The sequence below is a fragment of the Ziziphus jujuba genome, chromosome 1 (assembly GCF_031755915.1).
Source record: "Ziziphus jujuba cultivar Dongzao chromosome 1, ASM3175591v1".
Classification (NCBI taxonomy): domain Eukaryota; kingdom Viridiplantae; phylum Streptophyta; class Magnoliopsida; order Rosales; family Rhamnaceae; genus Ziziphus; species Ziziphus jujuba.
Genome location: NC_083379.1, coordinates 42,702,003 through 42,725,215, shown reverse-complemented (window position 1 = coordinate 42,725,215; position 23,213 = coordinate 42,702,003). Strand labels below are relative to the sequence as shown.

The window sequence follows — 23,213 nt, the reverse complement described above, 5'->3', positions numbered from 1 at the left end:
TATTGTTGCATTTTACCTTTAACCTTGCTTCACCTTTCTCTAAATATTTTTCATTTACTGTCTCTGCAGTTACACACTGAAAGGAAATCGTTTGTTGAGATTCGTAGTTCTCTTCATTTACTTGAGAGATTAGCAGCTTCTGTCAAGGGCAATGAGCCTGTACTCTTGGTTGGAGAAACTGGTACTGGGAAGACCACACTTGTACAGGATCTTGCCTTGAGGCTTGGTCAGAGACTAACTGTTCTGGTAATGTTATTTAGGTTCTGTCACTGTTTCTCTCCATCTATTTTCCAATCCATTTTTCCATGTGTCTTTTCCCTATCACACTTTGTGGTTGGTCATAGCACTTGCACATTTCAGACATCTTTTTTGGGATGGATTTTCCTGAATGTCTCTCTTTTTGTTATAGAACTTAAGTCAACAAAGTGATGTTGCCGATTTATTAGGGGGATTTAAGCCTATGGATGCTCAGTTCATATGCTTTCCACTTTATAAAGAGTTTGAGGATTTATTCTCGAAGACATTTTCTGTCAAGGTATTCTACTTTTTTTAAATCTTTGTCTTGCTAGTTTGTTTATGTATAGTTTGTACTAATGACTTGTGCTTTTCAGGCCAATTTTGATTTTCTTTCGCGCTTACAAAAGTATCTCACTGACAAGAAATGGAAAATGTTACTACGTGGATTTCAGAAAGGTTTTGATTTTTTCCAGAGATCGGTTGAAGAGGGAAGATCTGTATCTGGAAAAAAGAGGAAGAAACCTTTGGAGGAGGAAAAAATCAAAGCTTGGGAGAACTTTTCTTTGAATCTTGAAACTGCTCGTCAGCAAATTGCTGCTTCTTCAGGAATGATATTTTCATTTGTAGAAGGAGCATTTGTAACTGCTCTGAAAAATGGTGAGTGGATTTTGCTTGATGAAGTGAATTTGGCTCCTCCAGAGACCTTGCAGAGAGTTACTGGTGTTTTGGAAGGAGAGAGTGGGTCACTTTGTTTAGTTGAAAGAGGGGATGTTAGTCATGTACGTCGACATCCTAATTTTCGTTTATTTGCTTGTATGAATCCTGCAACTGATGCTGGAAAGAGGGATCTGCCCTTCTCTATAAGGAGCAGATTTACTGAGTACTTCGTAGATGATGTATTAGATGATGAAGATCTAACTCTATTTGTTAATCAATTTTTGGGTGACAACAAATCAGATTCGGAATTAGTGAATAAAATTGTGCGTTTCTACAAAGCAGTGAAAAAAGACTCCGAAGAAAGGCTGCAGGATGGAGCTAATCAGAAGCCACAGTATAGTTTAAGGTCTCTTTATCGGGCACTAGAATATACCAGGAAGTCTGAACGGAGTTTCGGATTTCAAAAGGCCATATACGATGGGTTCTGCATGTTTTTTCAGACTTTGTTGGATAGACCGAGTGCCAAGATAATGGACCAAATGATATTATCGTATTTGTTGGGGGGGAAGATTCCACGTCATGTACCGTTTGATGGTTATTTAAACTCTATAAGTACCTCTAATGAATTTACAGATAATTATATCTTAACTAGAAGTGTTAGGGAACATCTAAGTAGCCTGGCACGTGCCATTTGGATAAAAAAATATCCTGTCCTCTTGCAGGGACCTACATCTAGTGGGAAGACTAGCCTTGTTCGGTATCTTGCAGCAATAACAGGTCATGAATTTGTACGGATCAATAATCATGAACACACTGATCTGCAGGAATATCTTGGTTCCTACATAACTGATGCTGGTGGCAAGCTTGTATTTCATGAAGGTGTTTTGGTTAAGGCTATCCGTAATGGCTATTGGATAGTTCTGGATGAGCTTAACTTGGCTCCATCTGATGTGCTGGAAGCATTGAATCGATTATTGGATGACAACAGAGAACTTTTTGTGCCTGAGCTGCAGGAAACTATTCGCCCACATCCAGATTTTATGCTTTTTGCCACTCAGAATCCACCTACTTTTTATGGTGGGCGTAAAATGCTTTCTCGAGCATTCCGCAATCGTTTTATAGAGATTCATGTAGATGAAATTCCTGAAGATGAGTTGAGCACTATAATAGAGAATAGGTGTAAGATACCCGAAAGTTATGCTAGGAAGATGGTCGAAGTCATGAAAGAGTTGCAATTGAATAGGCAGAGAAGCAAAGTATTTGCTGGAAAACATGGGTTCATAACTCCGCGTGACTTGTTCCGTTGGGCTGATCGTTTCAGAAAACTCGAGGGTAGGTCTTATGAAGATCTGGCCAGAGATGGTTATTTTCTCTTGGCAGAGAGGCTGCGCGATGAAGGCGAGAAACATGTTGTACAAGAAGTTTTGGAGAAACATCTCCGTGTTAAACTTCTTAAAGATGACCTGTACAAGCAGGTACTTTCTGAATGCATGTTACTTTGCTTGGAAAGTGGGGTAGCTAAATTGGTAAAAGTGTCTTAGTATAGTTGTATTTTTTTATTATTATTTTTTATTTCACTTATATTATTAACCCTGGGTTGCATGATTTTAAACCTGGGTTGCATGATTTTAATATTCCTTGCATTAAAATTTCTTCTGCTTAACATTTCATTTTCTTAAGCAAGTAGTGCACTTATTATACTGTACTGCAGATGAAGCCATCGTGCTTAGGTTGTCTTTAAAATGAAACCTTTTGTGTCCTAGAAAAAAAGAATAATGTATCCTGAAGCGCTGTATTTTTTTATTCAGGAATCAGTTGGACAAAATCCTGTTTTCAACTTCACTAATGGCGATAAAGTTCTGTTCGGTCCTAAAAAGTATGTGCTTGATCAATTGGTTTCGTTTGGTCCTTGGGTTTTAACTCATCTTCCTTGTCATTTTTCTCACAATTATGATAATTTTCTATGTAGTGTTATTTGGACTAAAAGTATGCAGAGGTTGTACTTTCTCGTGGAACGTTGCCATAGAGTGCAGGAACCTGTACTCCTTGTTGGTGAAACAGGGGGAGGGAAGACAACTGTCTGTCAATTACTAAGTATTCTTTTGGGTTCAAAGTTACACATTTTAAACTGTCATCAGTACACAGAAACATCAGATTTTCTTGGGGTGGGTTATATATCTATCTTCTATTTGTTGTTTATCTCTTTCTGTATTATATTCTGCAAATGTTAAATGTTTATTTGGAGTAACGAGGCTTGACACTTTTATAGGGTTTTTATCCTATTCGAGAGAGGTCGAGGTTAATGTTAGATTTTAAAAAAATAATTGAAGAAATTGTGACATTGGACACATTTGACCATTTCCATCCAGATTTTGTAAGTGCCCCTTTGATGTTAAATTCTATTCCTTATAATATTGTTAGCTTTCTCATACCTCTCTCTTGCTGTAGTCTCTTTCTTCAGACATAAGTCAAGCTTCTTCAACATTGTATATGCTGGAAGAAATGATGAAAACATACAAAAAGGATCGGGTGTCGTGTCCTGGTGTCACTGATCAAGATCTGAGGACTTTGGAAGTTATGGTGGCGAATCTCTCTGAGCTGCACCAGAAGTGGCAGACTATTTTTATGTGGCAAGATGGGCCCCTTGTTCAAGCAATGAGAGATGGTGATCTATTTCTGGTAGATGAGATTTCCTTGGCTGATGATAGTGTACTTGAAAGACTGAACAGTGTCTTGGAGCCAGAAAGAACACTGGTGGGTTATTATTTTTTTTATTAGGAACCTGTTTTCAGCTATGCAGCTTGAAAAAGCTTTGCTGTTCTAGTTATTTGGTGGGATTTAGTTATTTTATTGCCACGTGGGGGTATCAAAATAGTATTATTTTTCTGTATACCATGAGGAATAATGTTTTGAGGTTCTATTCTTGAAATTAGATTGGACATACTGAAAAAGCATAGGCACACTGTTGGGTAATGCACTCCTGTGAAGCCCAAGGGCATTCTACAAAGTGCTTGAAATGAAGATTATGTTGTACTCTAAAAATGCATACATCTATTTGGTAATTGCATATGTGCAACCAGCTTGTAGCAGGCATTTTACACGTTGAGATATATGCGCCTTATTCGTTTATTATAATTATTTAAAAAAACTGATCTAAAATTAAGATCAAAGAGCAACCTGAGGTTTAAATAAAATAAAATAAAATAACATGCAGACTTGAATGTGAAGATAGGGCTTTTGACACTTCTCACATTTTTACATCTTTGGAGTTTTGTCTTTATAGCTTCACTGACTTCTATCGGACATGTTGATTGAGAAAGACCTGTTGGATGAGAATGATAATGACATTGAGGTGGATAATATATATGCTGATATGATTTGGCTTTTTTGTTGTTGGCTTTTAGGACTTAGTTAAAATTGCTAACTTAAGATAACTGAGTTACTGTATGTGTTTATGATGGTAAACATGATAGTTTAGTTTTTTTTATGATGGTTATTTATTTATTTATTTTTAATTTTTGTTGACTCTTTGGTTATTTATTTATATAGTAGTTACGAAGCTAGATTCTCAAATGGCTTTTGCCTATGTGTCTTGCCTTGTGTTTGTTAAGATGACTTTTTGCTTTTAGAAATATTTGCCTACTTGTAGGCATACATATGTATCCTTACATGTGCATTTGCTAGCTTTAGAACAACACATATTCAATGTTTAAGGCTTTTTCCTTCCTGTTATGTGAACAGATGTGGACAAATATAATCCATGTAAATATATTTGTATCTCTTTCGGTATAATGGCCTGTTATCACCTGTGCACCTTTGACGTATTGTGCTATCATTTATCTGCTTTTTGTAGTCATTGGCTGAGAAAGGAGGCTCTGAACTGGAGAAGATTGTTGCCCATCCTAATTTCTTTTTGCTTGGAACGATGAATCCCGGTGGTGATTTTGGCAAGAAGGAATTATCTCCTGCTCTTCGTAATCGGTTTACGGAGATATGGGTTCCCCCTGTTGATGATTCAAATGAGCTTAAAAGTATTGCTTTACGGAGGTATCTTAATCTGAATATTACGAAGTAAATTTTTATGGTGATAGGGAAATGAGGTCATCACTGTCTCTCTTGATTTTTCCTTTTATTTACATTTATAGATTGTTCTCCCCAAAGCTCTCATACATTGTGGATCCCATGCTCAGTTTTTGGGAGGTATGTTCTATTCCAATCCTTCATTTATACTTTGCAATTTGTTGGTTTATATGTGTATATATAGTACAGGATGGTGACAGGTTAATTCAACAATGTGATTACTGGTCTCGATGATTTTTTTTTTCTCTTTTTAATCATTTATTTGTATTGATATATAATTATGCTAATTGATTTGTGGTATAAACTTAGCGTTCTTTATAGCTTCTAGAGTTATTGAAACAACATTTGTATTGTAATTTTTTCTTATCTTTTTCCTGTTTTCCTTCGTCACCTTTCTCTTTCTCACTTGTTTATGAAGTAAAATCCAAGTTATTGTGCAAATTGGTTTGCTTATTCCACCTCCTGGGTATCATGATTCTACGTTGTAGTTTTATTTTGTGATTGTGGTTGATATTATTTGTTTATTAAATATGATGGGATGTCAGTCTAAGTACATTCCACATGCTATTTCTTGGTTTTCAATTGGATGTTGTTGAAAAATGCTGAAGTCCCTCCATTTGCTTTTAATGTATATGTATATTTTAGTGGATCACTTATAAATTTTTGGTATGTTTTTGCCTAAGGATCTCATTAGTTGCTTCACTGAACATTTTTTTAATATACCATTCTACAGTGGTTCAGCCATCTACAGACAGGTAGAATGCTTACTGTCAGAGATCTGCTGTCTTGGATTGATTTTATTAATGTAACAGAGAGCAGATTAGGACCTGAATATGCAGTCCTTCATGGGATGTTCCTTGTTTTGCTTGATGGACTAAGTTTAGGTAAGTTTCTTGCTTTAACTGCTCTCCCTATAAAATGACCATCTTATCGTAATATTTGTATTTAGTGCTTATTGATTTATCACACAACTTGAGTATGAAATGCTGCTGTAATTATCATATGTTGTATCATGCATGTTAATATTTCAATTATTTGTTTTATTTCATCAAAATTTAGTTTCATTGATGTGGAAAGTCTTTTTAATCCCATGTTGATTATCTAAAGCCATTTCTATGTTTGGATTCTTTTGGAGGGTTGTCCTTGTTTTATATAGAAGAGAACTTTCAGTTAAATCTTTTGTTTTCTTCTTCTTGAGGTCAAAGGAAGAGAAGTAGATTTATGGTGGCAGGTTTTAGTATGTGGCAAAAACCGCGGCAGTTAGATCGAGTATATTTGCATATAATGCTTTCTTGTACTAAATTACTAATTCTTGCTTTTCTATTGTAGCCTTATGCTTTTTCAACTTCCTTTTTCCTTGTGTGCAAAGTAAATAGTTGGTTCATTGTTAACGTTTGGTACAGTAGGCTTTGAGAGGGAGGAAAAGTGAAGTTAACATATTTGTTTATTAATATTTACTTTTTGACTTAATAGTTTTTAACTTTGAGAAATTAGAAAAATTTGAGTTAGCAAAATTTGGGTGCAGATAATGTTCTTGGGCTATATCATGTTTGCTATTCACCTTCCTTAAGTTGAAGTACTTAGTTCTATTTGTCTTCAACTTCTGAGGTGTGTTGTTGTCTTTTAACTTCCCTGCCATTTTTCTCCTCCTATGTGTTATTCAGGGACTGGAATATCTAAAAGGGACGCTGAAGAGCTGCGGAAGAGTAGCTTGTCCTTCTTCCTAGAACAACTTAAGGTTTTTTATTTATTTATTTTTATTTTTATTTTAACAATATTTAGCTTTCATTCTCATGGATGCATGTGTCACTGTTACTTTTACTATCTTTTCCCAGAGAATGCTCTAAGCCTAATGGGTGCTGGTTGCATTAATGTTTTCTAGTAAAATTATTTCTTTATGACCCGTGTATTTAGAAACTGGCATTATTTATTCTATTTATGTATGTTAAAATTTGAGGGAAATAAATGAATATGAGAGTAAGCGCATAAGCCACATCTTTGGATATCTTAAGATCTGGAATTAAGGAAAGGTGGGGTGAAATCTGCATGTTTAATATTTCAATGGAAGTGATGAACTAATAATGCTTTATATTTTGCTAACCCAGGTTGGCGATGCAAATGTGATGTTCTCAAAACATTCGACATTGCAAAATTATGGTTGGGGCGATCTTGAAACGTCTATGGATACTTCACTTGACAACAAGATGCAATGTGACAATATATTTGGTGTGGATCCATTCTACATTGAGAAAGGTAATTATGTTGCAGCTCATGATCTTAATAGTCTTTATTGCTGTTGCATCTCTTAACAGATTTTTCTGTTTGAGGATTTCTTATGCTCTCCTTTACCTTTCGTATTGATTTGCTATCAATGAAAGGTTGTTTCTCCCCCCAAAAAAAAAAAAAAAAAGAAAAAGAAAAAAAGGAATTTTAATTGATATGGGAGTACACCTTTTTACTTTTGCTTTATTGCTTAAATAGCTGGTAGTGATTTTGGCTATGTGTAGAAGTTGTGAAAATCGTATTCAGTGACTTCGACTATATCTTTGTAGGTTGTGAAAATTGCAAGGATGGAGAATTTGAAATTTTTGCACCAACTACCTGCAGAAATGCATTGCGTGTGCTGCGTGCTATGCAGCTTCCGAAGCCTGGTATGCTTTGATGTTGGTGCTTCTTTTGTATGGTTTTGTTTGGCTCAAAATTTTGCCGCTTATATATTCTGGAATCTCAATATTTGACTTCCTTAATTTTGCTCATGTGTTCCAGTTCTATTGGAAGGTAGCCCAGGTGTCGGGAAAACTAGTTTAATTGTTGCATTAGGCAAGTTTTCTGGTCATAAGGTTGTAAGGATAAACTTGTCTGAGCAGGTTCGTGATTTCAATTATTAGTCCAGCTAATTTTTAGTCTGATTTCTTTTATACACTCTCTCCCACCTTCCCTACTCATCTTCTTCTCTCACTCCATTGCCCTGCCCTGTTGTGCAACTAGTAATACTGAAAAGATGCTTACGGTGCAGACTGATATAATGGACTTGTTGGGGTCGGACTTACCTGTTGAGAGTGAGGACGGAATAAAGTTTGCTTGGTCAGATGGGATCCTACTACAGGTCCATATCCTGAAATTTTGATTTTTTATTTTGTATGCGAGTTTCACTTCTCAAGTTGTATTATTTGGTACTACTTGCAGGCCTTGAAGGAAGGCTGTTGGGTTTTGCTTGATGAACTTAATCTTGCTCCACAATCTGTGTTAGAGGCATTTTCATTAACCTTCTAATTACTTGTCTACAATTGTTTTGCTGTTTTCTTCTTCTTCTTTTTCTTTTTAATTTTTAATTTTTAATTTTATTTCTATATATATATATATATAATTTTTGTGCTAGCTTATTCCTCTTTTGTTTTGTTTTAATTTTTAATGCAAAATCTAATCGGTGAAAAGAATTCTCTTTATAGGGTTTGAATGCTATTCTCGATCATCGAGCTGAGGTCTTTATCCCAGAGCTGGGTTATACATTCAAGTGTCCATCATCTTTCAAAATTTTTGCTTGTCAAAATCCTTCATATCAAGGTGGTGGTAGGAAAGGCCTTCCAAAGTCATTTCTGAACCGTTTTACGAAGGTATTTGTATAAAGTACTATAATAGCCTCAAAATTTAAATTGCAAGTTCATGAATGCCCTTTTTTCTCTTTATTCATTTCAGGTTTATGTGGATGAGTTGGTTCAGGATGATTATCTTTTCATTTGTGGCACAAAATATCCATCGATTTCTAGGCCTCTACTCTCAAAGTTAATTTTATTTAACAAGCAATTGTATGAAGAAACCATGCTTTATCACAAATTTGCGCAGGATGGTTCTCCATGGGAGTTTAATCTCAGAGATATATTTAGATCATGCCAAATCATACAGGGTTTGATCTCTATCCTATTTTTTTTTTTTTTCTCGATTTATTTATTATTATTTTTTTAAATTTTTGTGTGGAGGGAAAAAATCTTTGCCCTGCAAGTAGCTTTACTCTAGATGATAATGCTGGTCCACAATTTTATATTTTAAGGTTCACCAGAGAAGTCGAAGAACTACTGCTTCCTTGACACTGTTTATGTTCAGAGAATGCGTACAGAATCTGACCGCAGACAGGTGCTACAACTCTATGAGCAGATATTTGAGGAGAAACCCTATATAAATCCTTATCCACGAGTTCAACTAAACTCCCAATACTTTATAGTTGGGAATACTGCAATAAGACGGAACAATGTGCAGTCATCAAAAATTCCTAACAGTCCACTAAAAATTTTGCCTGGAATTTGTAATAGTTTGGAAGCTGCTGCTCAGTGTTTAGAGCATGAATGGTTGTGTATCCTGATTGGTCCTGCATCTTCTGGTAAGACTTCATTGATACGGTTACTGGCGCAGCTTACTGGAAATGTAATTAATGAATTACATCTTTCATCTGGCACTGACATATCTGAAATACTCGGATGCTTTGAGCAATATAATGCCTTTAGGAAATTTCGCTTTATTGTTGCTCAAGTTGAGTGCTACATTAATGAGTACTGCAGCTTGCAACTTGAGACTTTCAAGGAACCTTTTTTGAGTGAAGGAGAAGGTTTTATGACAAAATGGCTTGCCTTTCTGTGTAGCATGAATAATGATTTTGTTTCATGTTTTACCTCTATGCATGTGGATGATAGAAAGAGATTTGTTGATTCTCTTTCCATGTTAATTAAAATCATACAAGAACTAAAGCTGGTTCAGGAGAAAAACAATTTATCACTACCTTGGTCAAGCAAAGAGCTGGATAAAATCGTGAAGACAACTATGAAGTTGCAAGAAGATCATGAGAAGAGGTCATTTTCTGTGAAGTTTGAATGGATTACAGGCCTGCTGATAAAGGCTGTAGAACGTGGAGAGTGGATTGTTTTAGAAAATGCAAATTGTTGTAATCCAACAGTACGTGAATTTTTCTAAATCCGTGACTTCGTTTCCTTTATTTCTGCTGTACTATAAATCTCCATTTCATGATGTTTTCAATACATAATTTTTTTTTAAACTAAATTTTATATGTAGGTTCTTGATAGGATCAACTCTTTGGTGGAGCCATCTGGATCCATTACGATTAATGAGTGTGGGATTGTTGATGGGAAGCCTGTTGTTCTCCATCCACACCCAAATTTTCGAATGTTCCTTACAGTGAACCCAAAGTATGGTGAGGTTTCTAGAGCAATGCGAAATAGAGGAGTTGAAATATTTCTGATGCAGCCAAATTGGCTGCTGGATGATAGTTGTGGATACAGTTGTGATGACATTGCATTAAATGATGTGAAAAGATTTCTTGTTTTATCAGGTATTCCTTTTGGTAAATTGGTACATTCTATGGCCAAATCACATATTTATGCCAGAGAAGAAGGCTTACGTTTTAATATTTCCATTACGTATCTTGAGCTTGCACGCTGGGTTCAGTTGTTCCAGCAACTTATCATGAATGGCAATCAGCCTTTGTGGAGCCTTCAAACAAGTTGGGAGCATATATACTATTCTTCTTTAGGTGTGGCTGATGGTGGCAGTACTATAAGTCATGTAAAACATGCTTATTTGTCAGTGATGAGTTTGTCCGAATCTGGCTCATCACTGGCATCCTCTTTATGTTTGCCTGGAGGATGGCCAATGCCTCTGAAGTTGAGGGATTTTGTGTTTTACTCAAAAGAGACTAGTGTGAAGCGAAATTGCTCCTATCTTGAGTTCTTGGCAGCTCAATGTGCTTCATATGAGTTAAGCAGGTGCTCAGTGTACCAAGATTCAACTGCTGGTGGCTTTGCAGGGAATTATTTGATGGATATTAGGATGTTACATCAAATTATGTTTCCTAAGGCTTTCAATATGAAGGATTTGAACATTGGGGAAAGGTTTGACTTGGAATTGGCTAAAAAGAAGTTATGGTTTGCTGCTAACTGGACCATTGAACAGGCCACTGGAAGTGATTTTGAGCTTTATTTTTTATGGTTTAGGTGGTTTGGTTCTCGATTGCAACCCTTAGCTCAGGTGTTTGATTTATTTAAATTGGTTGTGGAGCATCCCATTTGGAAATATTTGACTTACATTTATCGTCAGCTTTACCAAGTAGATTTTGAAAAGCATCCAATTCCGATTTTGTCACTTGAATTTGTTGATGGGATTGAAGCAAATGACAGGAACTGTAAGTTTCTTCAGAATGCTATTAGCTGTATAGGCCCGTTAAAGCTTACTTATCAACAATGGAGTGATGAAAGCAAGCATTATGATTGCGAGGAAGCTCAACATTTTATACCAGTGTTGTCATCTCTGCGTTTGTTGGAGGAGGAATTGCTTAATAAGCTTGTTGAGACTTCATCATTCAATGCACTCATTCAATTATATGCTGATCTTCTTGAGGACCACATATTGTTTTGGAATGGTGTTATGTCATCGGACCCAGGGAAGTTATTAATTTCTTGGCGCTCTCTGCTGAAGAAAGCCACAAAACTGAAGGTCTTCTCTCCTGAAGCAGTTGATAATCTGCTGGTAAGCTGATATTTTCTCTGCATTACCTGTATTTAATATTCTCCAAGATTGATCACTTTTATCTCCTCTTTGTTTATTTATTTATGTTTTTGGTGGTATAGAGGAATAGCAAGAATCTGGACACTGTTTGTTCTTTGAATTTTCACTTGGAGAAGCCCTTGCTTTGGGTTAACGGTGGTCACCCTGTTTTGCCTTCTTCTGCTTGTTTATTCAAGAAGCAGCTTCAGCTTTTGAAATTTTGTGAGTTGGTTTGGCCATCAGAGAGAGAATTGTCTGATACTGGTATGATTATTCACGTATTTTCAATCATTTTCATTGTTGTTGAGTTATTTTTTGTTTGGATGTTTCCCTTAAAGAAATTGTTTTTTTTTGTCAATGTATTTGTAACAGAAGATGATTGCATGATTGGAGTTGTTGCATCTTCTGATTCCGAATTTCGCTTTTTGGTGTTGGAAGGTATTTTTTTCACATTTTCTTCATCTGCACTTAAATGATATGGCTTATGGTGACAATATCACTAATATGATTTATACAATACACTTTCTGTAGGTATTTCCATGTTATCAAGTATCACAGGAAAATTTGGTTATGATGAGGAAGAAGTCCTTGTTCAGCAGTTGGAGGACATTTATGAGGTACTCACCTTTGTCACTTGCAGTCAGTTGTTTAATCTTTATTTAATGGAAGGTAAGAAATATTTTTTATTTTTTACAGAAGCTGGAGAAGCGGTTTAAACAAGTTAAACGTGGTGTGGAGAAAAAATTGGGGTGTGACAAATTTGCTGTTTCTGAAGCAAATTCATCTGCTTGTTGCTCTTATTCTACTGAAACATTGTGTCAGAAGTCTGGGTTTGATAGTTGGCAGGAGACTCTTCCTTTAATTGACATCACGAGCTTCTCCCTGGATATGGAGTTGCTTCAAAAGCTATCATCTGTTGTTTTGGTTGATTCCAAAGGGTTGCAGCAAGTAAGCTCATGGATTTTGGCAGAAAATTGTTCTTATACATAATTTTACTTTCTTTGGAATGAAATAATTATAGATATTTTTCATGACATAGCTAGTTGTGATGATTTCTCTCTCCCCTAGTTTAAGTTTGAATGTATTAGAACATCTGAAATAACTGATCTTTAAGCTCAGTATCCTAGAATGTTAAATTTGCAAGATGCTTAAAATTGAAAATTTCCAAAGGTCATGTAAAGTGATTATTTTTAGACTTGCTGGAATTGGTTTGTTAGCGTCCTTTGTATTGGTTGGTGGAGGCCAGGGATACCCACTGTGTGCCTTTGCTATCTTAACTGAGGGGGAATAGATGTTATGTTGAGAGTTCTTAGGATGGTCAATTACCTGTATCTTTTCTACAGTTTCTGGGTAAAATAGTATGCTATATTTTGCAAGTGTAAAAAGTAGAAAGGATGTCTTGAAGATGAATAATTATCATTATTGGCCTGAATAGATTGAAAGTTGGCAGTGAATACATTGGTCTCATTGTATTAAATACCCAAAAATGTTTTGTTGATGGAATGCTTACAATTTGTTTGCTAAGGTGTTTTTAGAGAAAAACTGCAATGTGGTTAATACTTATATTGGTCCACTCTCTATGTCTATTGATATAGATGCGTCACTACTATACTATGAATGTAAAAAATCAATCTGTTGACTTTATTGTTATTATTATTAATATTTATTTATTTATTTTTTATAGTTTTTCACTTCCACGTTAAAATTTGCCAATGGTTAGGTGTTCCTTACAATCTTGGCTTCCAAATAACATGGTAATTGGTTGTGGAATTGATTAAAGTGGATCACTATTCTTGCTTTTGTTTTAAACATATATGTTTTCATGTTTTTGCCTCCTTTTGTTATTTTTGTCTGTTCTTTTCATCCATAGTATTTTTCACTTGATATTGTCATTTTTTTGTTGCATAATTTAATTATTTGTTTACTTCTATTTCTATAATAGGCATTAAGTGATGTATCTACCCATCTGGAGTCTGCTCTGAATTTCTCTTTGGCCTTCTCATCAAGACCTCCCCAAATGTTTTTGCCACATCAGAAACTATTGTGGATACTTGATGCATGGACTCTAGTAGATACAGGTAGATACAATTCTATCTTAAGCTTTTCTCCTTTGACTTTAAATGTTGCTTACTTATTTCGTTGTATACAGTGGATGGAAAAATCTCCAGTTTTTTGCTTGAGATGTGGTTTAGATGGCATCAATCTTTATGGATTTATGTCCCTGCGTCTGTCAAGGTATCGATATATGGAGATAGACTTTGGTTTGGTTGCAAGGGTACATGTTTTCTATATTGAGACTGCAGTATTGACACTGCATTTTTTATTATTTTGTGTGCGCAGAACTTCTCAAGGGAACCAGGTTATGATATTCCTGTACCTGATGTGCTTGTTTGTCCTGTGATGATGGCAACTAATTTCCAGATGCTGTAAGTTGGTCACTTTTTTTAGAGGGTTGCTGAGTCTTTCATGTTAACAGTTAGCTTCAAATTTGATATTTGAATGTGGTATTCTATATATTCTAAACCAAAACCTGGTTTGATGGATATAGAATAGCATTCATCATTATATTATGAAAAATTCCTCTCTAGTTGCTATTAGATGTCAACAGAGTGTCTGATAAAAAAAATAAAATAAAAAAATGCCACCACTTCATGGTTATTTCATTAGCAATGAGAAAGAAGGAACTGAAAAGTTTTTGACAGAAGATTTCGAGATCTAGGTTGATCATATGCTTCATGTTCTGTTTTTCTGGCAAAAGGGTTAAATGGTTCACCATTTCTCTATTGAACATGAGTTACGCTGTTCTCATCGCTGTTGGATAGTTTATATCATGTTTTGTATTTGTGGATTTCATTTTAATAAAAAGTATATGTTTCCATTTATGGATTTTATATTATTTCATTTTAATAAAAAAATTATGTTCCGCATCCAAAAGTTAAACAACCCAGAAACGTGGAAGGAAATTGAAGAGTTAGGAAAAAGTTAAAAGCTTATCCAATGTTACCATGCAAATATAGAATTAAGAACAGTTTGCATTTGTCCTTAACGTATTTGTCTGTTTCTTTATTTTCGTTGTATCGTTAAAAATTTTGGATGTGACATTTTTTGATGACATATTTACAATTTCTCTCAGGCAAAATACAATTGCTATTAAGGATTATCATGTCGGATCTTTGAAGATTAGAGTTGCATCATTAAACCTTTGGCACAGCCTTTCACCTGGAGCAAAATTACCTTCATTTCTTTTGTCTGCTGCTTGCTATCTTTTTGAGCAGGTTAGTTGCTCTTTGAGGTAGTAGTGAAGTTATTATTTCTTTATCAGATAAGTACATTTAGCCACCTTCTGTTTGCAGGTTTTTCAGTCATTATTATATGGCTGAGTTTTGAGAAATTACAGCATCCTCTTTCCGAGTCTCTTTTTTTTTTTTTTTTTTTTGCTGTACTATCGTCTGCACTATGCATATTTTTGAATTTTTTACATGTTGATTTGATGTATGGAAATGTTCCTTTACTATGATTGTATTTGTCATTTGAAAGTTTACAGGTAAAAATTTTAAAAATTTTGTGGGATGATATTGCTGTTGATATGTCTTATATGTTGGCTTGACATACATAATTGGGTCCACATCCTTTCCATTTAAGTTTTCAGGACTAGTGGTAGCTTAGCGTGGTATTAGAGCTGTATGACCTGTGAAAAAATTCAGTCTAGTGTTTTTGGTACCCAATTTGTGTTATGCAATTGTTTTGACACATGTAAGGCCCAATTTGATTGTCTGTTAATTGGCAGGTCTATAGTGAAGGGGAGAATTGATATTTGTTATGTGTTAGCTTGGTATAGATAGTTGTGTCCACTTCCTATCAGTTTAAGCTTTTTGGTATGATTGGTAACTTAACGATTGCAACAAAAATAACTTACTAGCAGATCTTTATAGTTCTTGAAGATACAAAAAAGCCCTAGCTAAATAAAGTGAAGATTAATGTAATTTATCTATAATTTGTATTTTTATTCTTGCTGTATTCTTCTACTTTCAGATCATTAGTGCTCACCGGAAAGCTTTTGATGCTGAGAAATTTTCTACAATCAAGTCTATTCTTTGTGATTTCCAGATAAATACAGTTGAGGTATGTCATATTTTTAGTACAGAATATTGAAGATGAATGTGATGGACTGTAGTGAATGTTAGTGGATCATCTCGTAGACTTAAAAGACAATAATATTAGAACAAACATTTTGCTCATTCCTTTCTTCTTCTTCTTCTTCTTCTTCTTCTTCTTCCTCTCTCTCTCTCTCTCTCTCTCTCTCTCTCTCTCTCTGTGTGTGTGTGTGTGTTTGATAGTAAACAAAGATTTGTTGTTATGCATAATAAATATGGATGGTGAGAAATCCTCTAACATAGAGAATAAAAATATGAAAGTGGGTACCCTTTAATTCCTTTTAGGTGGAAAGTTAGCTGCTATGAACTTATTTATATCACATGGAACTTATTTTCAAATAGCCTTCTATTTTTCCTTTAGACATAAGATTAGCCTTCCATTTCTTTTGAACCAAATTGTCAACTGCAAGGCCATTGTTTGCCCAAGTCCAAAGAAGGTTCCCTTCTTTTATCCTAAAAACAAAGGCAGTTTGCTCACCCAGAAGGCGATTACTCGATTTACTGTTTTGGTTTTTGAATAGATGGAGGTAGAACATGTAAAGTCTTCACATAAGCAGCAAAAATTTCTACTGTAGTTTTAACATTTGTAAAATCACATTGAGGTCTTTTATTGAAGTGTATTATAAATTTATTTGAAAGAAAAATTTACTAATCTTCAATTTCCAAACTCTATAATGTTTTCCCATGTTCTGTGTCATCGATTGCTTTATTCTTATATTTTATTTTGGTGATTTCTGACAGAAAGAGAGTGTCAAGCTTGATAACATGCACCATATGAGATCCCTCATCTTGTCATCAAGCCATCAAAGATTGAAAGAGTCAGTGGATATGTTCATTGAGCCACTGCTTGAGGAGCTCTATCTTCGTTGCTCATCCACTGGTGACTATATATCTTTAACTCTTTTTTGCTTAGGAAGAATGTGTTGAAATATCCACAATATTTCTTGAGGGGCTATAGATATTTGTATGCTGTTTATATTTTATTCACATATTCATAGATTTGAATTTTAGTATTTTGCTAAGACAATTGAAATTTATGGAATTCAGAAGTGTGCCTACATATGCTCTGTTTGGATTAAGATATTTAATCAATCTGGAACTGATCTTTCATTACGAGAAATTTCCATGGCAATTCTCTTTTCTCTTTTACTTTTGCCTATTTTCTACTGAGTATGCTGATTTGGCTCTGTATTTTTAATTTTTTTTTTTTTTTTTCCTTAAAGACCCCATGTCAAGTCTTGGTCGTGTTTGGTTGTGCCTTGGGGGCTTACGTCTGAACCTTTTGCTTGGCTGTGGTGATCTTGATCCTTCCATGAAATACAATATCAAGTACACACGGTTAGCAGAGAGGATAACCTTGCTTAAACTTGAAATGCAGGTACCTCCCATTTATGCATTTCTTTTACTCAATTCCTTATGATAATTTAAATCCCATTATATGCATATATCAGCTGTAATACAAATATACACGCGATTATGTCTTCTTTCACTAGTTTCCATGATCAAGAATTCTCTATTTGTGAGTTAATATGGCTTAATTGCTCTGTACATGATTTCTTGTAGGTGCGTAAAGAATGTGACTATTTAGCAGGATGGACTTCTACACGTGAGGCTGATAAACAAAGGGCACAGGAATTGGAAAACCTTGAAAAAGAACAGAAAAGGCTGCAACGGAAGGTAATAACTTTCTTTTGCATTTTGTTATTATTTGTTATTTCTGCAAAGTGTAGTTATGAAATGCTACTTGATCAATTAATGGCAGTCTGTTTTTGTATTTTTTTTTTAATTTTCGTTCTTGTCTTGGACTATTGACTGTTAATAATCCTCAGTCCAGAATCTGCTGTAGTAGTGAGTGATGAAAGCTTAATTCATATGTATTTAGCATTACATGCACAAGATGCCAAACAACACTTTTACCTTGGTACGCATGCTTTCCTAATTACATGAGAAGGGTTTGAACTACTATAGAAATGTTGTCAACAAGAAAATAAATGTAGGATTTGCAAGAAAACTCTTTTGAAAGTTGGAGTGTACTGGATGGAAATGTTGCTCTTCCTTTATGTTTCTATATTGAATATTCTCCACTATTATTATTACTATTACTATAACTATTACTGTTACTATTACTATTACCATTGCAATGAATCTAAAAGCAAGGCTTTTCTTGTGTTTGGATGGTTTTTTGCTTGAATATTTTCTTCCTATATTGTTTTTTATTTTTATTTTTATAATGAATCTAACAGCAAGTTTTTTCCTGCACTTAGATGGTTTTTCGCTCTGATCATGGGAAATTTAAGGCCTTGAAAAGTGAATGCGATGAGTTTCTTGGACGAGTTAAATTTTCAAAGTTCCTTTGGGGTAACATCAAAGCAATGAGCTTACAGCAGATTCTTGATGAAGGCTGTAACTGGCAGGTAAAATTATTCAGCAATTAAAACATTGTTGAACATATAATTGATAACATTTATGTTTCATGTTTTCATATTAAGCTGTCTAAATTAGTTTTCATTTGTCTTCCTGTCTTTGTTTTCCAGAAAATAGCTACCAGTTTCATTGAAACACTAGCAGAGAAGTACACCGATTATATTGATTTTATTCAACCAGTTCAGGTTGCGGTTTATGAAATAAAATTAGGCTTGGCCCTGGTTATTTCAAGCGTGATGCAGAAAGCTATTTTATCTAGATTTAAGATGGACAATATCAATGCTGTTGTGGTACTCTTGCGACATCTGTTCATCATTTATGCTTTTCGTTTGTAATAAGTTACTTATTTCAACTATGTTTTTTAACTTTCATTACTTAATGAACCTTGTAGGAAACAATCTATTCATTTATGAGATTTCCCTGGGCATCTGTATCAAAAACCATTTCTGTTAACATGAATAGCGAGGTGCCTGAATTTCCTTCTTGTGAACTAGAAATCGCTGCAAACTTTGATGTTGGGGATATTGATCTTCTTGAAAAGTTGTTCTCATTTTCAAGTGAGGTCATGACTGAGAAAATGGTATGCATTTCATCTTCTTAAATTTTTTTGTAGGGTAAATTGTCTTTCATGAGAAGGAAAATTTTTTCTGTTCTTAATCTGTAGATTAAAATACAAATCTACATGGAGTTGCAAGGTATTCTTTTTTTTTTTCGTTTTTTCTAACTGAAATACAAATTGTTTGTAGCAGGTCTCTGATAGACAGCTGAAAGTTTCGCTATATAAGAATTTTCTTATTCGCATTGCACATTCTGTAGCTAATGTACGGCTGATAGATTCTGCATCCCTAAGGGTATGTGACTTCCCATGGTGACTAGCTGTTACCGGTATCTGACAATTCATAATGTTGTTACTGATGGTTAATAATGTTTTCTGATCAGCTCCTGGATATGATGTTCCATGAATTTTCAAATTTCTGGATGCGTATGAAGATTCAAGCGAAAACGAAGGAAGACTATGATTCTCAGCTGTATAAATTTAGGCCTCGTATACTTGAGATTGAGAACATTATTGAACTCGACATATCAATGCTTGGCAAATCATTAGCAAATGAGAATTTTTTGGAATGGAAGGAATTACACTCTGTTGATGAAGATGCTGTAATGGTAATACTTTAAACTGTTCAAAGTGCAAAATGCATGTGTCTTTATAGTTTCTGTTTGATGGTTTGAGATACAAATGTACATGACCTTCCTTTGTTGTTCTAGACTCCTATTTTTATCCTGACAAAATGTTTATCCATTCAGGAGGAAGCTTCTAAGGAACAAGAAAATTCAGAGGAAGATTGGAATCTTGTGGAGGAATCAATTGTGAATAGTGTGGTCCACATTCATAACCAGTTATTTGGGTTAAATAGTTTTTCTCTAACTGTAAGTTGACTGTAAAGTTTGTTGAACGTTCACTTCTACTTTTACTACTGTATATTGCTTATGTTTTGGTTTGAAGTCCTTACTATTAGCCTGTATTTGCTGATTTAGGAGTTATAACTATCTTGTTGGTAGAAACTCTTGTTGATTCACAATGCTCTGGCTGTGTGAAATATTGCATTTTAAATTGAGCAATTGTAGAATAGTGGCTGCAGCAGCTATACCCATAGTTGTGCTAACTGAGTAACACTATCTGGGATTCTGGTTCTAGCAGTGGTGTGATGGTAAAATGTACGTATTACTGGTAGTATAACCATGAATTTCTGGCTAGAATGTGAAACAATTAAAATGTGCAGTTCAAATGTTATGCATGTGTTGTCAACTTTTTAATAAGTCTTATCTTGGATTGAGAACTTTTGGTAATGCTGTTTTATTAGGTAGTTAATATTTTTACATTATAAACAATGTTACCTAGTATCATGCAATCATTCAAATATCGTTGTATGCATGTGTACCAGTTCCTTTGTACATCATACTATTTTCTTTGCTGATATATTGTTTCAACTCAACAGGGTTCTTTCCATATCTCTGATGTGGACAGATTACTCTCCTTTACTGATTCATATATGCTTGGGATAGTGATGGTTGAAGGTGATGGTTTTTTTGATCATTTGGATCTTCTTGATGGATCTTTGTTATTTGTACCTATTTACCTTCTTGTTCCCCCTTTTGGTTTTCCAGGTTTCAGAGGGTCATTCTTGTCTGGTTTGGATGCACAACTAGCACCAGAGCACTTACTGCGACTTTGTCTGGAGCATGAGTTGAAATTTATCTCATCTTGCAAGTCATCACAGAGATATAATTTTTACAAGGTTTTAAAAACTTTGGGTCCAATTATGAAAATATTTTGTTTTGGTTGGATCATATTTGAGCTTATTTCCTCTCCTTTTGCTTAGGATTCAAATGCTTCAGAGATGTCTAAAATGGTGAAAGTGCTTGCTCCTCTTCAGTATTGTGTTCATTCCCTTTTAAATGAGCGGGAAGATGATCATGGACTCCTGAAAATCTCAAATGTGATTGAGATGCTCTTGAATATGCCATTGAGCACCCCTCTTGCGAAGGTAGTGATTACTTCCGTCTCTATTGAGAAAATTTTTTTTAGGTCTTCAATTTCTATTTATTTTTAATGAAAAATGCCTTCTCATCAAAAAAGGAAAGGGAATGATTTACATAATCATTGATGGAAAAAAGGATTTGACATTTGACACTATATCTTCAAACAAATCTAACTTTAACTTAGTGAATTTATTCATTCAACTGGGTCTTTCCTTTTTAAGGACATTTCTGTGGTAGCTTTTCACATCATATTTCTGGTTGTCTATGCATACAAGCACGCACATCTATTCCTTTTGAAGGTTTTAAGATATACATTATATAAACTTCTTTTTCCTTCTGTGTAGGTTCTCTCAGGACTACATTTTCTAGTTAACTGTGTTCGGGTGTCACAAGAAAATGGCTCAAAAGTTTCTGCCTCAGGTAATTTTTCTTTGATGGATGTTTTATTATTACTATCATATTTACTACTATTTTCTCTATGTGGGGATCTCTGGTACTTCTTTTTATGTGATTAATTTCTCTTATGGCGTATAGATCAACTAGAGCCTATTCTTGCTCTGATGTCATCATGGCAAAAGATGGAGTTCGAGTCTTGGCCAGCCTTGCTCGATGAGGTGCAGGATCAGTATGATATCAATGCTGGAAAGGTAAGTCATTTTTAAATGTTCTTCTGGAGGTAAGGCATTCTGGGGGAAGCTCAGAATTTCTGCGGTAGAAAATAGCGTGGGTCTGTGTATTGGAGTATATTAACATTGCAGAAAGCAAATTTATTCAATTCGTATTAATATAAGAACGATTAATATTATATTACTAGTTTCAGCTATTCATGAATTTATTTGTCAACTTCATGGTTGTAAAATCAGTTCTGGATTTTTATATCGTTCTTTATAGGGGGGAAAAAAACTTTATATAAAACCATACCCCGTATATAAATAGAGGATGTGAATTCCTCAAAGGTCATAAGCAAAACAAAAGAACAGCCATGAAACAAAAACTAATGATTGCCTTCAAACATGAACATCTTTTGAACATAAATTAATCATGAAAAATGGATAATCTTTTAATTCTTTAGGAGACAATGCTGAAAAAGAAGCCAAGAGCTTGAAAAAAATCCTCTGTTTATATCATGGATAATCTTTAGGAGAGTCCCAAATGCAATTTATATTATGAAATTCTTGAAAATCCTCTGTTTCTTTCCAATGGAACTTCCCAAATTTCGTCCTTGGATCAGTGAAGGCAACTAGCATATTTCATAAATGAAGTTACCACGTGAATTTTTTTCATATGCTATAGCACTACAGTTGCGGATCCAGCCTATGCAAAAGTATCAATTTGAACTGGTCGCATGAAATCATTCTGTTCTCTTAATTGGTTTTAATATTCCAAGACTATTGAATCTAGAAGCACTATGTTCTTTTTGTTTGCTATTGACATTTTTCCCTTTTATTGTTCAGTTGTGGTTTCCTCTTTATTCAGTTCTTCGACACCGATGTTCTTCTGATTTAGCTGAGTATAATGAATCTACTACTCTAAGGCATGCCCAAAATATCTGTTTTGCTTGAATATTTAGTGTTTTTTTTTTTTTTTTTTTTTGGGTTTTGGTTTGGGGGGTGGGGGTGGGGTTGAAGTTATTGTCTGACACACCTTATTACTTGCAGTTTGGAGGAATTCATTTACACATCCAGCATTGGTGAATTCAGAAAACGCCTTGAACTTCTTTTCGCTTTTCTTGGTCAAATAAACATGGGTATCCGCCTGAAATTTTATTCGAGGTAGGATATGTAAATACTATGCAATATTTGAGTTAAAGGATATATAAATTGTACTTTTAGGAGTCATCTCTGTATTTTTTCCGGTCTATTTCTGAAAGAAATATAATATATTCTTAATCTTTTGTTCCTAAACTGCACAGCTGTGAAATGTTCTCATAGTTAGTTCTTAGTTGTTATTATGCATGTGGAACTATTTTGGTTTATAAGGTTTATTGATGTTGAATAATTCATGCAGTGCTTGTGAGACGGAGAATCTGAAGATCTTGTACAATGTGTTTGGGTATTATGTGCAGTTTTTGCCAGCGTGAGTTCCTTTAGCTTGCAATGCTTTAAACATTTTTCCTTAAAGAAAATATAATTCATTTTCGTACTGTACTTTTATTCAGAACTTTGGAGCACATAGAAACTCGCAGAAGAAATATTGAGGGGGAACTGAAGGAGCTTTTGAAACTATGTTCATGGGAACGTCCTGAGAGTTTCTTGTCCATTGAAAATTTTAAGAGGAAAAGGCAGAAACTCAGGAAGCTCATACAGAAGTACACTGTAAGAAACATATGGTCTACTTGGTTTATTAGTTATAAATTTAGTAATATATTTAGGTGAATCGATGGCCAATTTAGCTACGCTTGGATATTTTAATTTAGATTTGTCTTAGCCAGCTGATTAGTGATAAAGCCAGTGGAAAATCTACAATAGGGATTGCTGGATTAATGTATGGAAAATGGATATATTATGTCCTTGTGTTGTCTGTTCGTGGCAAGTAGTCCTATATTTATGGATTGGTCAATAAATTTGTTAT

The 23,213-nt window shown here is 34.6% G+C and overlaps 1 protein-coding gene across 4 annotated transcripts in view; it reads left to right on the top strand.

Annotated features, from left to right (window-relative positions):
• LOC107435581 (midasin) overlaps window positions 1–23,213 on the top strand; it is a 37,400-nt gene that overhangs the window by 6,911 nt on the left and 7,276 nt on the right. Inside the window, exons 15-61 of one of the 4 annotated variants that reach the window (XM_048467736.2) lie at window positions 70–246; window positions 410–535; window positions 612–2,369; window positions 2,703–2,770; window positions 2,864–3,059; window positions 3,164–3,268; window positions 3,343–3,648; window positions 4,748–4,941; window positions 5,040–5,094; window positions 5,708–5,858; window positions 6,639–6,712; window positions 7,080–7,227; window positions 7,527–7,625; window positions 7,741–7,841; window positions 7,991–8,080; window positions 8,161–8,226; window positions 8,424–8,588; window positions 8,671–8,878; window positions 9,032–9,918; window positions 10,036–11,505; window positions 11,607–11,787; window positions 11,896–11,961; window positions 12,055–12,140; window positions 12,220–12,471; window positions 13,466–13,601; window positions 13,673–13,758; window positions 13,864–13,949; window positions 14,657–14,798; window positions 15,556–15,645; window positions 16,419–16,557; window positions 16,901–17,055; window positions 17,241–17,354; window positions 17,942–18,091; window positions 18,212–18,391; window positions 18,493–18,681; window positions 18,848–18,952; window positions 19,041–19,265; window positions 19,407–19,529; window positions 20,099–20,177; window positions 20,268–20,398; window positions 20,483–20,647; window positions 20,987–21,062; window positions 21,177–21,289; window positions 22,097–22,176; window positions 22,301–22,414; window positions 22,650–22,718; window positions 22,801–22,957. In XM_048467736.2, the coding sequence (XP_048323693.2) occupies window positions 70–246; window positions 410–535; window positions 612–2,369; window positions 2,703–2,770; window positions 2,864–3,059; window positions 3,164–3,268; window positions 3,343–3,648; window positions 4,748–4,941; window positions 5,040–5,094; window positions 5,708–5,858; window positions 6,639–6,712; window positions 7,080–7,227; window positions 7,527–7,625; window positions 7,741–7,841; window positions 7,991–8,080; window positions 8,161–8,226; window positions 8,424–8,588; window positions 8,671–8,878; window positions 9,032–9,918; window positions 10,036–11,505; window positions 11,607–11,787; window positions 11,896–11,961; window positions 12,055–12,140; window positions 12,220–12,471; window positions 13,466–13,601; window positions 13,673–13,758; window positions 13,864–13,949; window positions 14,657–14,798; window positions 15,556–15,645; window positions 16,419–16,557; window positions 16,901–17,055; window positions 17,241–17,354; window positions 17,942–18,091; window positions 18,212–18,391; window positions 18,493–18,681; window positions 18,848–18,952; window positions 19,041–19,265; window positions 19,407–19,529; window positions 20,099–20,177; window positions 20,268–20,398; window positions 20,483–20,647; window positions 20,987–21,062; window positions 21,177–21,289; window positions 22,097–22,176; window positions 22,301–22,414; window positions 22,650–22,718; window positions 22,801–22,957 (9,933 nt within the window). Of the gene's footprint in view, window positions 1–69; window positions 247–409; window positions 536–611; window positions 2,370–2,702; window positions 2,771–2,863; window positions 3,060–3,163; window positions 3,269–3,342; window positions 3,649–4,747; window positions 4,942–5,039; window positions 5,095–5,707; window positions 5,859–6,638; window positions 6,713–7,079; window positions 7,228–7,526; window positions 7,626–7,740; window positions 7,842–7,990; window positions 8,081–8,160; window positions 8,227–8,423; window positions 8,589–8,670; window positions 8,879–9,022; window positions 9,919–10,035; window positions 11,506–11,606; window positions 11,788–11,895; window positions 11,962–12,054; window positions 12,141–12,219; window positions 12,472–13,465; window positions 13,602–13,672; window positions 13,759–13,863; window positions 13,950–14,656; window positions 14,799–15,555; window positions 15,646–16,418; window positions 16,558–16,900; window positions 17,056–17,240; window positions 17,355–17,941; window positions 18,092–18,211; window positions 18,392–18,492; window positions 18,682–18,847; window positions 18,953–19,040; window positions 19,266–19,406; window positions 19,530–20,098; window positions 20,178–20,267; window positions 20,399–20,482; window positions 20,648–20,986; window positions 21,063–21,176; window positions 21,290–22,096; window positions 22,177–22,300; window positions 22,415–22,649; window positions 22,719–22,800; window positions 22,958–23,213 lie in introns of all 4 variants that reach the window. The other 3 variants (XM_048467735.2, XM_048467734.2, XM_048467733.2) reach the window with 3 other exon arrangements.